The 17,302-nt window shown below is 36.3% G+C and overlaps 1 protein-coding gene across 5 annotated transcripts in view; it reads right to left on the bottom strand.

Annotated features, from left to right (window-relative positions):
• The window catches only part of rapgef4a (Rap guanine nucleotide exchange factor 4a), a 100,398-nt gene that overhangs the window by 7,344 nt on the left and 75,752 nt on the right, over positions 1 to 17,302 (bottom strand). For 3 of the 5 annotated variants that reach the window (XM_073854856.1, XM_073854857.1, XM_073854858.1), the window contains 11 exons: positions 16,985 to 17,131; positions 16,419 to 16,516; positions 16,221 to 16,306; positions 13,524 to 13,602; positions 12,309 to 12,459; positions 12,110 to 12,198; positions 11,978 to 12,008; positions 11,806 to 11,884; positions 816 to 960; positions 289 to 388; positions 70 to 195 (listed from right to left, as the gene is read on the bottom strand). In XM_073854856.1, the coding sequence (XP_073710957.1) occupies positions 70 to 195; positions 289 to 388; positions 816 to 960; positions 11,806 to 11,884; positions 11,978 to 12,008; positions 12,110 to 12,198; positions 12,309 to 12,459; positions 13,524 to 13,602; positions 16,221 to 16,306; positions 16,419 to 16,516; positions 16,985 to 17,131 (1,131 nt within the window). Of the gene's footprint in view, positions 1 to 69; positions 196 to 284; positions 389 to 815; positions 961 to 11,805; positions 11,885 to 11,977; positions 12,009 to 12,109; positions 12,199 to 12,308; positions 12,460 to 13,523; positions 13,603 to 16,220; positions 16,307 to 16,418; positions 16,517 to 16,984; positions 17,132 to 17,302 lie in introns of those variants that run through there. The other 2 variants (XR_012358234.1, XM_055215523.2) reach the window with 2 other exon arrangements.

Genomic DNA, 17,302 nt, shown 5'->3' with positions numbered 1-17,302 from the left:
TATTCAATATAACTCTTGTGCTGATTTTCATTTAATTTGAAAGTGAAGCCGAGTTGTGTGTATATGTACCTCATGTACACAATCAAAGAGTTCCCAGTCATAGAGAGTCAACTGATGAGCCAGATCTTTAGAGCTCATGAGCTCAAACGTGGACATAGATCCTGCAGAAGGACCCTCCTGCTCCGGCAGCGGAGTCTACAACGTAAACATTTCATCAAGTCATCGCTCAGTGTTTGTTAGGAGTGTGTTTACAGCTCATGTGTGTTGTATATGCAGTCGCTCACAAACCAAAGAGTCCAGCTGGTCTCTCGTACAGACAAATAGACGACCATTAATGCTCAGTGATGAAAAGATGGACACATCGGACGGCTTCAGAACCTCTTTATCTGAGAAAAACACACATTTAGGCATTACTAGCATAACAGAGTCTGGTACTATAGTACAATAACCTAAATAATAAATATTCTGTACATTTTTATATATGCTTATCTTTTAATTAAAACGTGAAAGATGTTTCATAATAAAGATGATATAACAGTCCCAAATAGTGATTGGAAAATGCAGTGTTCAAGCTTACAGTAAGTGTGCAACAGTACAGTATGTGATATAAAATGTAAGTATGTCTGTTTGTGTATGAGTGCAGTAAGATACGTAGGTGACTGTGTAGTAGATGTGTATTAACTGAGAATAAAACATCTATCTTACACAGACAACTAGATACACAAAATCTGAAATATCTCAATATAAAGTAGTGTAGTTTCAAAAGTCTTTGCGCGCGCGTGTGTGTTTGTGTGTGTGTTTCTGTGTGTTTATCTCCAGCCGAGCTGAGGTGGATGAGCAGAAGTTCATCACCTGAACCCAGTTTATCTGTAACAGCTGTGATGATCTCTCTGACAGATGCTGCCACAGGCACTCGTATTGTAGTGTAAGTGTGATCACTGCAGTACACTTTAAAGAGGACTACAGAGAAAAGCACTTATTTAAAACTACAGACACATATAAAATCTAAATATTAAATAATCAATATCTAAAATATAATCATTTATTATTCATTATTAATGATTATACTAATGTTTCATAACATTGATATAACTGTGATATGATTTCAACTCAAATGTAACAGTAAAACAGTGTTTGAATTGGGCTGGGGTTGTGGTCCCTGACCTCCTAGCATTGAGGGACCCCTGCAAAACACCAATATAAATTGGGGGTCCCCATTTTTGTTAAAATGAAAATACTACCTGAATTTCAAAGTCTCATGAATTTAAAGTGATACTGTACATTATTTGTCCCAATTTCTCAATAAACGAATCCAAAAGATTTCTGTCTGAAATAAACTCTCATATGCGCCTCATGCTGTTATATGGAGGAATTGACAGATTGTTAGCGTCTTTTAAAAAATTCACCTCAAACGATTATTTCACACTAATCTGAGGGGTAAAAAATGGTTAGGGTTTGAGTTAATGGTAATTTGGGGTTTCTATGATTAAAACGTTGATCCATGACCAACAAAAAATGTTGATCCAGCATTACATCTTACTTTGTGAAATCACAACACAGTGACCCTATAATGGCGGGGGGGTGGGGGGGAGACTTTCAAGTTTTGACGTAATTCGAAAACTGCAATAAATCATAATTATTCAAAATTAAATGGTTAACTTTCTGAACCGAACAGAAATAAATGTGACCCCTGACCACAAGACAGTCATAAGTCACACATGTATACACTCACCTAAAGGATTATTAGGAACACCATACTAAAACTGTGTTTGACCCCCTTTTGCCTTCAGAACTGTCTTAATTCTGCGTGGCATTGATTCAACAAGGTGCTGAAAGCATTCTTTAGAAATGTTGGCCCATTTTGATAAAATAACATCTTGCAGTTGATGGAGATTTGTGGGATGCACATCCAGGGCACGAAGCTCCCGTTCCACCACATCCCAAAGATGCTCTATTGGGTTGAGATCTGGTGACTGTGGGGGCCATTTTAGTACAGTGAACTCATTGTCATGTTCAAGAAACCAATTTGAAATGATTTGAGTTTTCTGACATACTGCATTATCCTGCTGGAAGTAGCCATCAGAGGATGGGTACATGGTGGTCATAAAGGGATGGACATGGTCAGAAACAATGCTCAGGTAGGCTGTGGCATTTAAACGATGCCCAATTGGCACTAAGGGGCCTAAAGTGTGCCGAGAAAACACCCCCCACACCATTACACCACCACCACCAGCTTGCACAGTGGTAACAAGGCATGATTGATCCATGTTCTCATTCTGTTTACGCCAAATTCTGACTCTACCATCTGAATGTCTCAACAGAAATCGAGACTCATCAGACCAGGCAACATTTTTCCAGTCTTCAACTGTCTAATTTTGGCGAGCTCATGCAAATTGTAGCCTCTTTTTCCTATTTGTAGTGGACATGAGTGGTACCAGGTGGAGTCTTCTGCTGTTGTAGCCCATCCGCCTCAAGGTTGTGCGTGTTGTGGCTTCACAAATGCTTTGCTGCATACCTCGATTGTAACGAGTGGTTATTTCAGTCAAAGTTGCTCTTCTATCAGCTTGAATCAGTCGGCACATTCTCCTCTGACCTTTAGCATCAACAAGGCATTTTCGCCCACAGGACTGCTGCATAATGGATGTTTTTCCCTTTTCACACCATTATTTGTAAACCCTAGAAATGGCTGTGCGTGAAAATCCCAGTAACTGAGCAGATTGTGAAATACTCAGACCAGCCCGCCTGGCACCAACAACCATGACACGCTCAAAATTGCTTAATTCACCTTTCTTCTCCATTCTGACATTCAGTTTGGACTTCAGGAGATTGTCTTGACCAGGACCACGCCCCTAAATGCATTGAAGGAACTGCCATGTGATTGGTTGATTAGATAATTGCATTAATGAGAAATTGAACAGGTGTTCCTAATAATCCTTTAGGTGAGTGTATTTGTAGCAATAGCCTATGGGTCAAAATTATTGATTTGTCTTTTATGCCAAAAATCAATAGGATATTAAGTACAGATCATGTTCCATGAAGATATTTTGTACATTTCATAACGTAAATTTATCAAAAATGTATTTATCTTCCTAACTCTTCCCCCAGATGTCATCGTTGTAAAATGTACAAAGGGTCAAATATACATGTTTTTTGGGAATGCAGGACATTAAAACATTTCTGGAAGGCGGTACATGATCTAACTGTTAAGAATGTGTAAACCCCATTACACCAACACTGTACATATTTGGTACGGAATTGGACAAGACACTGGATACCACATGCAGGAAAAGGATTATCATAATGTCCTATATAGCAAAGAAATGCATTCTGATTAAATGGAACCAACAAAGACCCCCATCATTTAACCCTTTAACTGGCGCAGCCCTTTTTGAGTGGGGGGGTTGGTGAAAAGGTGATATACACCTTTAAATTAATATAACTCTGGCTTTTTTTTGGTCTAGAAGCCTAATTTTGGTTTTAATTTTGGTAATTTTTTGTTTTAAAGAAAACACTTCAACGTTTTTTAGGGAAGTGTCTGGAGGTGAAAATATATATATTTTTTAAAGCAGTTTACATTTATTCGTAATAAATAAAAATGCAATATAGTATTATTTTTAATACATAAAATTGTCAAAAAACTGAGGTTTGTGCTGGTTTGCTGTGAGGTTTGCTGCATACTTGTGTCACAAATGAATAAATTACAGTTACTGCATTATTATTACTGCTAAAAGGTTTTGAAATATAAAACTACATTCTTAGACCTTTCCAACAATATATAGTTTGTCGTGATAGATTAACATTTACATAGAAAATATTAAAATAAATGTAGGTGTCCCGCTCACGGGACAGCGCCAATTAACGGGTTAAACTGTTTAAACGAATCCTAAATGAAACTTTAAGACTGGAACAACGCACATACGCCCTAAAAAATAAGGGAGACGCCTATGGAAAGAAATTAGACTCAAAATGATCAACAAATACATGCACATTTATCTGTGAATTGGATGCATGTTACAAATGTATTTTACTATCCACGAACAAATGTCTTTAGATTTGAATATGTGAATTCAGAATTTAAATGAACGTGTATCGATTTGTACAAATGTACAAATACAAATGTTATATTGTGTATTCAAATATCATAATTTGCGCGTGCAAAAAGGGAGATGTGCATTTGTGGATCAGGTGACGCGCGTGCATTAATCCAGGTCTGTTCATTTGTATATTGAGACTTTCATTTCACCGTTTAAAGCATTTTATGAGCCAAACACAAACAACCATCAATGAATGAACTAAACAGATGTCTTTGATTTTGTGTCTGCGAATTTTAATATATACGTGAATGTGCATCGATTTGTACAAACAGAGACATATTTGTGAATTCAGTTGGCATATTTCGTAAAATTATTTCACAATTTGTGCACGCAAAAAAGAGGACGTGCACCCGTGGACCAGGCGACGCGCGTGCATCCATCCTGTTCTGTGCATACGAGTTTTGAGACTTAAGTTGCGTGGTTTGCATTGAAAGATCCACAAGCACAGCTGTGCTAAGAAAACAGTCACCACTAGGTGTCAGTCTAACAGGGTTTCACACATGGCGGTGAATTATGTTTTCTGTATTTCCCTTTAGTCTGGTGTTTTTATAGCATTACGTTTATTATCTATAATATATTAAATGTTTTAATGGCTTGGCTACTGAGATGTGTTTGTGTGCATGTATGTAATGTATCTTTATTGTCCTTTAATGGTAAGTCAATTATTTTTACAGTACAATTCACTTCATTCCAAAAAGCAACACATTCATCTATTATACTATACCATTTATTAAATATTTCATAATTTTCCTATTTTCTATTATTTCTTTTTACCTTATATATAGCCTACGTGTTTGTTCTACAAATTTTTGTGTTACATTCATACAAATTAATATGCCCCAGCCTGTTTATATATAAATAACACTTCACATCATGCGTGCTATATTATTAAGAATGTCCACATAATAATCACCAAAACAGGTTATAAAAAACACCACAATAGAAAACTGGGGAAAGTATGAAACATCCAATAAACTGCACTATAGAACACATCAAACCACTGCTTGTCCAGTATAAACCATTCAAATCTCCAGTCTTCACAAATATACAAAAACATACCGTGACAAAAACGCCACACCAAAGGGAAGGGAACAGACCCCGACAGAACACCCGAAACCAGTTGCTTTGCTTGGGGCCTATGCTGGTATCCCCAACGCCAAAAAATTATAATCTGATCTAGTCTAAATTTAATTAAGCTCCTATATCAGACGTTATTTAAGGTTATGTGAATAATAGCCTATATTTATACTACGGGTCTGTTGAATGCTGCATTCTGATTGGCTGAGAAATGTTCTATGGGTGTTGATTATTTTTCTGTAAACCGCACACCTAACTTGTCAAATGGCTTAAAAATAGGCACCAGAGCAATGTTTGTGGTAACCGTGGTATAAGCGGAATAATTGACTCCGGTCCTCTGAATTATTTGAAAATAATGAACACATGCAGTGTAACGCTTCGCGTCGTGCCGCATTACCACCTTGGTGTGCATTATTTTCTTGTAATTCAATGGCCCGTCGTCAATTATTCCTTACTTAAGCACTTATAGAATATTGTATTAACCCTATAACTGCCACTGCCCCTTTTGAGTGGGGGGGGTGAAAAGGTGATCTGCACGTTAAAATGACTATAACTCTGGCATTCTTTGGTTTAGAAGCAAAATCTTGGTCTCTTTTTTAAGAAGACAATTTATAGTTTTACACTGAGGTGTTTGAAGTTGTAAATATTAAATGACAAAAAAGTTATACCCGTTTAAATTTATTTTCAATAATTAAAATAATGCAATAAAGTATATACTCTCTAATCAAATGTATATAAAAATTTAAATATTTTACTCTCAAAACACCACACCAATAAAGACACAAGTCTCAACTAGTTCTGAACCAAATTTTAGGTGAAAATAACAAAAAATGAAGTTTCTGTCACACTTTTAGTGGTTTTACCAACCAAGGCCACTAGGTGTCAACGGTTAGTTGCAATATCTTGTCAAAAGTTGATAAATTACTGTCTCTGCATTGTGTTTAATGCAAAAAGGTTTTGAAATATGAAAACTACATTCTTAGAGCTTTCCAACGATATATAGTTTGTCAAGATTTTTGAAGATTCATATATTCATTTTGAAGAATATTAGAATTATGAATATATACGAGTTCATATGGACTCCTACTGGGTCAGTGACAAATAACAAAAAGACTGTCCCTAATAAATTTCCATCATCAAATGGCCTTGAAATATGAAAACTACATTCCTAGAGCTTTCCAACAATATATAGTTTGTCAAGATTATTTCAAGTTTATAGGGTATTAGTGTTATAAATATATAATAATTTATATGTATTCCTATGGGGTGAGTGACATTTAACAAAATAACTGTCCCTATACAAATTCTATCATCAAATAGCCTTGAAATATGAAAACTACATTCCCTGAGCTTTCCAACAATATATAGTTTGTCGAGGTTATTTCAGGTTAATGGGATATTTACAAATAAATATGTAATAACATTTTGGGCCCAACTGTTGGTCTGCGACATTTTAAAAAATGACTCCTACTACATACGTTTTTTTTTTCAAAATGGTGTTGATATATTGAAACTACATTTTTAGAGCTTTCCAACGGTATATAGTTTGTCAAGATTGGTGTAGGTTTAGACTATGTAATTATTGTTTTAAATATGTAATGCCAAACGTCCCACCTGTGGGACAGTGACAGTTATAGGGTTAACAAAGTACTTACACACTTTAAAGTTCTGAACTGCTGATCGATTCATAAGTTATGAACGAAAACATGATTTATAAACGTACATAATTAGTGTGATATAAATTGTAAAAAGTCTGTTGCCTGTTGTGAAAAGCGCTCCTCAGGCTTCGTCTTTGGGTTGTCAGAGGGATTACTCGCCCGAATATTAACATTTACTAAATTTCCCATCGGCCCGTACCAGAGACTGATTGCTCGCATCGCCTGTTCTTCATTTGGTGGACTTTATTTATTTCATTTAGATCTTCATTTAGAATCTCACCAAACCTGTTCGGTGCGAAGTCTTGCTTTGCCATGGTGAACGTTGCTGAGCGTTTCTTTGCCTATCTTTACCTGGATTTATATATCCCGACTGTTTATTGGATTATTGTATGTATAATCTAATAAAAATGTAATGTACTGTGACTGTCACCCAGATCAGGAAAGGCAGTAATACTTAAGGATCCTGATCTGAGTGACAGTACATTACACACACGGTAACGTTTTTTTAATTAAGCTCCTAAATCAAATTACTGATTAAATTACAAATAATGTTACTGATCTAGTTTTGTAGCGGTGAAGGACTTTCCCTTGCGGTGATTTTGCGTGGCGCTGTATGCGATTTTACGGCTTTTATTTACTAAAAGTATAATTTAAATCCAGAACAACGAGGTGCACTAAGGTAGAAGCAGGGTGCTATGTCTTAACCCTTATGAAAAGAAACATCATCAACACAAGCTATACTACAGCTACATTTAAACAAAAATACATAAATAAATTAAAGAACATGGTTTAGGCTTGTTAAGTGCAAATTTTCAAAGCATCGGTAAATACAGAACATTGCGCTGTAACTGTACAAAACGAATGCAATACACAAGCACTGCATATTCATTTAGGCCATTTTCAATAATATATTAGTATTCTCATGAAATGCGTGCAGATGACACGCAGTGTGATTATCGTGCAATACATAGGCTACATAAAATTACAATTTTGAGTGAATATGATACGCAAGTCCTTCCTGTTCCATTATGGCTCATCTATTCGTGTTTTTTTAATAATTGGTTTCTCATTTGTTTTTTACCATTGTCTCCTGGGTTTGGGGTTAGAGTAAGTTTTTGTAAAATAAAATGATATCCAAACCCAAACCCCAATTCTAACCCACACCCAATGGTTTAAAAATGGCAATGGTTTAAAAAACAGACAAAAAAACAATAAATAGAACGACACCAAACGATGCGCCATTTATGTGAGCGGGAAGGACTGGCGTATGCACGCAAAATTGAAATTTGGCGTATATGTATTGCACGATAATCACACTGATTGCTATTCATACGCATTTGATGATAATAGGTTGATTAGATAAATTAATGTGTATCTATACAGTATGAAAACGATTGAATCAGTATTTTGGCTAAATTAAGATGTATCATTTCAAGATCATTTTTAGTCATTTAGATTTTGTCATCATTACAGAAAAAGCTTATTCTATCTATAACAACTTACATTATATCATGTGTGTTTCTTGAATATATATTGAAATATATGCAAGTAAAAAAGTACAAAATAAAATCGTTCAGCTCATGGGGAGTGAACAAAAAGACGTTAAAGTCTCTCCGCAATAACGCAGACGACGTGCTGAAACTGTCGAGTCAACAGATGATCATCATGTTTAAAATGTTTCACCCAGAAATTAATAATGAAAACTTGAATATCTAAATGCCCAGGTAAGAGTCAAGTGTTCAGTCAGTTCACAAAAAAGGAAAAAGCCAACGACATTGGCTGCAGCTTCCTCATCCACGGGCGGATGCTGCAGATACACAAAGAAAAAAACTATAAAGGTTTTAATGCTGGTAAAAAAATCAATTATGGCATTTTATATTTGTGTTGATCAGTTAAAGTTATTTTAATCTTTAATACTGCATCTGCAGACAATCTGACGACGCTATCATTCTATTATCTCAGTTTCACTTTCTCACGCATTCACTGTAGCCAGACCCGGATTAACACAGTGAAGTGCCCCCAATATATTTAATTGATTTATTTATTTATTTATTTATTCATTCATTCCTTTAAACTAGTCATTCAGGGCTTCAGACTAACTTTTTTGTTATTAGGAGCACTGTAGCCCCTGACTGAAAATTTTAGGAGCGCTAGCAGAAAATTTAGGGCACACCTTAAATAAGCCTGCAATGCAATTTTTGACATTTTCCCAAAATAACTGCATTACTGAAAAATACTAAATAGACTTAACTATGCAGTTGCTGCACATGTCATCATTATGCACAATTAATGAAACTTTCAGAATAGGAAGTTATGAACCAAAGATTCATACAACCCCCTTAACTATAGGCATAAGATACATATAGGCTACAATAAGTTATATCTAGATAGCATACTTTAATGAGATGAGTGCCAGGGCAGAAGATTACATGCTTGTATCCTTCACACGTTTCTCATCTTTTATCTAGTTTTCCTTGGGCACTGATGTAGACCTTTATTCTCGTCTATAATGTTTTAAGTGTTAATGTAGGCTAAAAGTTGTCCAGCTCTCTTTATCTCTCATCGCTGTAATGTTTAACCGGCGCGTCTCCTCGCAGTTCTGAGTGAAATGTGTTGACTTTACCAGTACGCGAAATTCTCTTTCCTATTTTCTTACCATTTTCTACCATTTTCGCGTCAGTTTAGGGTTAGATTTACATAATGACATCCCTACCCAAACCTATCCCTAACCCCAATGTCAGGTGACAACTGTTTAATTTCGCGTGCCTAGTGGTATTGAGGTCCCTGGTTCGTCAAAAAGTGACGCGAAAGGGGTACCCTCCGCGTCAACATATTGACGCATGGTCAAGTGTCGTCAAATATTGACGCCATGGGTGTGAGACTAAAATCAACCGAGCGCATGGTGACATAAAACGATATACGCGATTACGCGTCATGAAATTGAGCGGTTAAAACCCAATCGCGCATTCCGTAGTGCCCGCACATGCTCGAGTACTTGTAATAACATTTTGGCCGCAGTCTGGAGACCTCGGTGCCCCCCATTGCCTGGGGCACTCGCCCAATATTGACAATCCATCCCTGGCTGTAGCCTGTGATTTAACGAAATGACCCTCTTACCAATTTATTTGGCCTTCATTATACATGTATGATGTGAAAAACGAGAAGGTCATAGCTAGTTTCATTAATTTAACGTAAAAAGCGCCGTGGTTGCATTTATGCGATTGGCTTCAGTGCGGTAATACAGGATTGCGTTAATTAGTAGGTCCTAAGCAAAGCAACTGATTTCAGGTGTTCTGTCAAAGTCTGTTCCCTTCCCTTTAGTGCAGCGTTTTTTATCACGGTATGTTTTTATATATTTATAAAGACTAAAGATTTGAATGGTTTATACTAAACAAACAATAATTTAATGTATTCTATAGTGCAGTTTATTGGATGTTTCATACTTTCCCCAGTTTTCTATTGTGGTATTTTTTATAACCTGTTTTAATAATTATTATGTGGACATTCCCAACAATATAGCACACACCCATGATGTGAAGCGCCATCCATACACAAACAGGCTGGGGCATACCAACCTGCACGCATGCAACACAACAATTGCAGAACAAACACGCAGGCCATATACAAGGCAAAAAGAAACAATAGAACATAGAAAAACCATGAAACATTCAATAAATGGCACAGTACAACAGATGAAAGCACTACCCCTCAAAATGAAGTGAATTATACTGCAAAAACAATTGACCCACCATCAAAGGACAACAAAGACACACCACATACATGCACACAAACACATCCCAGCAGCCAAGCCACCAAAACATTCAATACACCATAGACAATAAACGTAGTGCTATAAAAACACCAGACTAAAGGGAAATACAGAAAACATAATTCACCGCCATGTGTGAAACCCTGTTAGACTGACACCTAGTGGTGACTGTTTTCTTAGCACAGCTGTGCTTGTGGATCTTTCAATGCAAACCACGCAACTTAAGTCTCAAAACTCGTATGCACAGAACAGGATGAATGCACGCGCGTAGCCTGATCCACAAATGCACATCCTCTTTTTTGCGTGCACAAATTGTAAAATAATTATACAAAATATGCCAACTGAATTCACAAATATGTCTCTGTTTGTACAAATCGATGCACATTCACGTAAATATTAAAATTCGCAGACACAAAATCAAAGACATCTGTTTAGTTCATTCGTTGATGGTTGTTTGTGTTTGGCTCATAAAATGCTTTAAACGGTGAAATGAAAGTCTCAATATACAAATGAACAGACCTGGATTAATGCACGCGCGTCACCTGATCCACAAATGCACATCTCCCTTTTTGCACGCGCAAATTATGATATTTGAATACACAATATAACATTTGTATTTGTACATTTGTACAAATCGATACACGTTCATTTAAATTCTGAATTCACATATTCAAATCTAAAGACATTTGTTCGTGGATAGTAAAATACATTTGTAACATGCATCCAATTCACAGATAAATGTGCATGTATTTGTTAATCATTTTGAGTCTGATTTCTTTCCATAGACGCCTTCCGAAGGATATGGGAACCGCTTATGGACCTCTGACGCTACCATGTCATAACAGGGTTTGGCATGTTTACATAACTTTTAAAAATGAATCGTGATTTGTGACCATGGACCGACTTGACTTAATTTGATGTATTTTTTTTATGTTATTTATTATTGTTATTTATTCATTTTTATTTCTTGTAATTTTATTTCTTTTTTTCTGTCTGCTATGTTAACAAAATGTTAAAAATCAATAAAAAAAATTATTGAAAAAAAAATGTTCAAATAGTTGTATAGGCAAAATAATGTTGTATCCTAACAAATCATATATTAATGGAAAGCTTATTTATTCATATAATTTCAATTTGAAAAAAATCCCCTTATGGTTTTGCTGTTCAGGGTCACAAATGGAGATATTGGTGCACACTGATGACTCACTCTCATCTGTGCTTCTGATTGGCTGTCGCTTCTGCAGTCTGTCGTTCCCCGTGCTAAACTGACGCAGAAGGACTTTGTGCTGAAGTATGAGAATTACAACATGGTGCTCTTTTAGTAAATAAAATTATTATTAGAGAAACAAACATTTGTGTTGATTTGTGCAATTTTTCACCTTTTTCTGAGAGGGTCTGTCATCATCTGAACTGTAAACAAAAGTGATTAAAATAAGTTAAAAATAAGTATAACAGCTGTCAGTCTCAGTTTGTTTTGTAAAAGAATGTAATTTCATTCTCTCGTGTCTCACTTTTGTTTAATGATCTTCTCAAGTTCAGGCAGATGATCTTTCAGAGCTGGAATGAGTCTGGAATCTTCACACACCGTCTCATAGAAATCCTGCAACAGCAGAATAAACCCTGACATCTACACGTGACAAATCCAGCTCCCAGAAGAGTTTAAAGATGTCTGTAAAGCCCAGACCTAAATGAAGAGCAGGTGCTGCTGACCTGAAGGAAGTGGTAAGAGCTGTCCTCCTCTTGTAGGTGGTCTGTGTTAATGTCAGCCCACTGTAACACCAGACGAATCACTCTGCGTTTGTTATTGAGAGTGTAATCCATCCTCTCCTGTTCACTGCCCTGGGACGCCTGGGCGTGATAGGTGCACCAGCGCTAAGGACTTTACACATTTCTTGCATTACCTGTAAATTGAACCAATGACCTTGGCCATGATGATTGTAAGAGTTTTGTCCTGTGTTATGTTGTGTTTTGTACTTTTATTTTAACACCCTGTTCTGTTCTGACTTTTATTTTATTCTAATATCATCATGCCATGCTTCACTTCCCACTTCCTGCTTGTTTAGTATAAAACCACTTCCTTTTGATAATATCACTGCTGATTATTGCTTAGCCTGTTTAGCCTGTCTGCATCCTACCTGTGTCCTGTTTTCGGTTTTGTATCTGCCTGTTTTTGATCCGTGCCTGTTAATTGGATATTGATTGTTTTCTGCCTGCCCTGACCATTTGCCTGTTCATTCGGATATTCTTTTGGATTGCCCTTTTGGATGTGTTTGCCTGCCCTTTGGGATTTACTTTAATAAACCTCTTTTGCACATGGATTCAACTCCCCATTGCTTTCTTTAAAGCACCCCACGTTACAATGGCCAAGCTCTACGGTTTGATCTATAGGTATGCTGTAGCATGTCCTAATCTCATGTCCCTTCACACACACATATTTACCTGTGTACACTTATAAGTATGAAGGTAAAAAGGCCAAACATTAAGAGATGTCACATGGAGAGACCTACACAGTTTAGGTACTGTATTCAGTAATTGGTTTTGGATACATTGATGCCCCCTGTAGGCATAACAGTGCTACTGCACCAAAAAAAGATTCTTCATTGTGAGAAACTAGTTTGAAGTAACATTTTTGATTTGTCTACTCAGATCAATGGTATAAAACAACAGACAGGTTGGCTGAAAATGCACATCTAATCTCTGCCAGTAGGTGGCAAGTGGTTAGATAAAAAAGCCTGTCACATCAACTTTATGTCAATGTTGGAGACGTGTTAGTCGGATTAGACAAATTAACAGAGTAAACTTTTTTGAGATTGAACGTTTGTCTCAATGTGAACCGGTCTGTAGAGGAGAAGGAGAAAGTAAATGTATATCTACAGAGGGTCCAATATTAAAAACGTGCTGTAAATGTGAATGTGTAAAGGATATTGGGCCATGAGGAGAGGACACAGCTGACTGTTTGGTACAAAGACACAGTGCATAAGCAAAAAGTCATCCATAGCAGGATCTAGGGAGGGAGAGAGAGAGAGATTTGATTATTTTGAACTTTACATTTATCTTAACTTCAGACAAAAAGGTTCAAATAAAAAAGGAAACAAACATTCAAACATATATTTAACAAACAACAGACTTACAGAACAGAAATATGTGTCCTGTAATATCACACTTCTGTGGCGGGCAGCACTTTCTCATGCCATGGTCAAATTCTTTGTTTAGCCAATCAGAGCTTTAAAGCTAAACATTTTCTTTACTCTTCTACTGAAGACAAAGTGTAAAACTACATCTTGGCTGGGACTTCGGTCACTACCCTGCTAAAAAAACCAATAGACACCATCACAGAAATTCTATTGGATTTATTGGTTTTAATGGGAATTTTATTGGTTGTGTTGGAAACTATAATGTTCTCTATAGACCCCTTCACGGTTCACGTCACAGGCGGTTCCCACTGCGCATGTCGGGGTCAGAAAATTCATTACAGCAGATTGAGTTGCGTATTATTCGGTATCGTAAAAAATGCCTACTTGCGTCGTGGGCTGTGAAAATCGCAGCAGGTCTTCTGTTAAGTTTTCGCGATTCATGCAGAATCTCAAAAACAAAAAAATACAACATCTGCAGCTGCAAGCAATTAACGTGCAGACTGGGACAATGCAAAGATCAAAGAGGCTTGTGTTTGTAGTGCTCACTTCATTTGAGGTAAGTCATCATTTTTCAGCCCTGTTAGATTAAATTATAAAGCCCCGATTGTATGACAGTTTGACCCCATGCTGCGCGCACACCCGATAGTCATTCAATGTTTACAAACCTTGAAGGGGTCTCTACTGGTGTGTGTTGGGTTCTATTGGTGGGGCCATTAAATCCTAATAGAATATGTCCCAAAACGCACTACACAAAGGAATTTTGTAGTGGTTTTAATGCTAAAAGCTAATGGCTCCATTGGTATTTTAATGGAAACCATTAGGAATTTCTGTAATGGTTTTATTTTTTTTCAGCCTGCCGCCATGTTGATTCCAAACCGAGGCTGTGAGGGATGAACGTCCAGACTCCAGAGCATGCGCTTTAAACCTATTATTGTTTTATATCAGCATGCTGGTCATTCAGCAATCAAAACACAGAAAATACAGAATTTTACAAATTTCCACAGGACAAAGAACCTTAGAAAACGTAGATTGTTAAAATGAGAAGGGACATATGACCTTTATTTTGAGATAAGTGCAGTACAATGTGTTTTGTTATTAGTCTATTGGCAAATCATTAATTTCTAATGTTGTGCGCATGCTTAATTCTCTTTAAAACACGAATATAGTCCTATAACTAAGTGGATATCTTCAATTCACACAGATTGCAAGGCATGATTACATTAAAAGCTTTTCTCTAGTAAGTTTTTTAAGCACATTGACAAAAATCAACAGAAGCAGGATTCATTTCTAACTAATTAACATTTGTACACAACTTTGGGGGTTTAATGTTTTTTTTCATCTCTAACAATACTTGCACAACCAACTACCACGTAAATAACTTGTTGTCAATCACACGTTATTAAGTCAATGTTCATGTCTTAAAAAAAATTATGGAGAAAATACATGAGAAAAACTCTTACGATCTGTACAAACTGAAGATGTATACTTAGTTGTTGTCATAAAATATTGAACTTTTGCACTACATTGGTGTTAGCACTACACTGGTGTTTTAAAGGAAAGTACCCTGCTGAAAATCCAGTTTAATGAAATTTCGTTATATAATCGATAACCTATTTTTTTAATTCTTTTTTCATGCTATTATCACAAATTTTCGCGGTTTTTCGTGATCGTATAACAAATTCCTGTTTTCGTGTGATTATCACGTATTGGTTACTCAACTGCTTTTTCCTATTTTTAAACCATTGTCGCTTCGGTTTAGGGTTAGATTTGGTGCTTGCATTAGAATGTCACATATTGGTTTATACTATTTTTTCTGATTTATTTTTTTATATGTCGCCTGGCGTTAGGGTTAGAGTTGGGTTTGGTTAGGGATGTCGTTTTATGTAAATCTAACCCTAAACCGAAGCGACAATGGTAAGAAAATAGGACAAAACAGTTGAGTAACCAATACATGATAATCACACGAAAACAGGAATTCGTTATACGATCACGAAAAAAAGCGAAATTCGTAATAATAGCACGAAAAAAGAAAAAAAATACGTTACTATATAACGAAACTTTGTGAGACTGGGTAGCAAAAAAACCCAGCATAAACCGGCATAATTCCCATTATTACCAGCATACCAGCACCAAAACACAAAGCTGGTCTTGCTGGTATGCATGAGAAATTATGAAAAAACTAATATTATGTACACAATGTGCTTTTCTCAATATGTCCCTTCTAATTTTAACAATCCAAGTTTTCTGAGGATCTTTGTCATGTGAAAATTTGTAAAACAATGTATTTATAGTGTTTTGATGGCTGAATGACCAGCATCCTGATATAAAATAATAGCTCTGGACGTCCATCCCTCACAGACTTGTTTTTGAATCAACATGGTGGCAGACTGAATAAGGTGTATTGCTGAGATTACAACAGCATGTATAAAACGTTTGCGAGATCTGTCAGGTAGCTCTGTGGATTGAAGGTTTAATATGAATGAAGAACCTGATTCTGTGAATTGTGAATCGAGTTTCATCGTTTCCAGAAGATGTTCCAGAATCTTCTCTGGAGTCCCAGACATCACAGTGTACCTGAAGAACAGATGAGACAAACATGACATTATCACATTAACTGTTACTCAGAAATCCAGCAGGATGTGAACAGACTTTTTTTAGTGATTTTTGTGTTAAAAGAGAAATTTACTTGAGAGGAGAAGAACTGGAACTTCTGCTGTTGCTCTTCTCCAAAACTAACACATCTTCCTCATGTTCCTTCAAACGGACTGTGTTTGCTTCCACATCCTAAACACACACATATTTGATTATTCAGTTTACAATTTACATAGTTGTAATTATAAGTAGGCTAATATATTTGTAAGAAGTTGTTTGTTAATGACAGGCCGTTCTCAGCTAATGTTAGATGAGTGTCGTTGTGACACATGAGATATCTGAACTCACTGTCAAACAGCACTAAACTAACATCATACTGTTAAAGAATGAGGGGAATAAAGGTGTTTGTTGCTCAGTCAGTGTTTATTTTTTACAATTGATGTGATGTAATGTAAGTGTTGTAATTCTGCATCACCACCAGGAGATGGAGACTCAAATCAATTTAGACGATCTTAATTTATTCTTTACGCCATTCCAGGATCTATGGCTCTATTCATGGCAAAGTAAGAGTACACTATAAAACATGTTGTTTATGTTGTGTTTTGTGTGTTAAATCTTGTTATCTTGTGTAAGCACACATTGTAAATGATGACCCCTGACCCTGAGGATCCTGTTGAAGTCTTCTTTATCCACCCTCAGAAAGTGACAGTTGTCTTCTCTCAGTACAATAGAGGCGGCCCGAGGTGCATCATTCACCAGAGCCAGCTTCCCAAAGTCATCTCCCTCGTGAAGTGTGCATACTACACCCTGCAAGGAGACACAAGATCTGTGACATCCGGATCTTTAAATATATCACAAACATCATAAAGTTAATGGCTTGACAACCCTAATCAGAAATTTTACTAACTTAAATAACAAAACATTTCATGACAGGCATAAAGTCAAAACATTCAAAGAGAAAAATAAAAAAGAAATCAT

The sequence above is a fragment of the Misgurnus anguillicaudatus genome, chromosome 17, assembly GCF_027580225.2.
Source record: "Misgurnus anguillicaudatus chromosome 17, ASM2758022v2, whole genome shotgun sequence".
NCBI lineage: Eukaryota > Metazoa > Chordata > Actinopteri > Cypriniformes > Cobitidae > Misgurnus > Misgurnus anguillicaudatus.
This window is presented reverse-complemented; position numbering and strand designations above follow the sequence as displayed.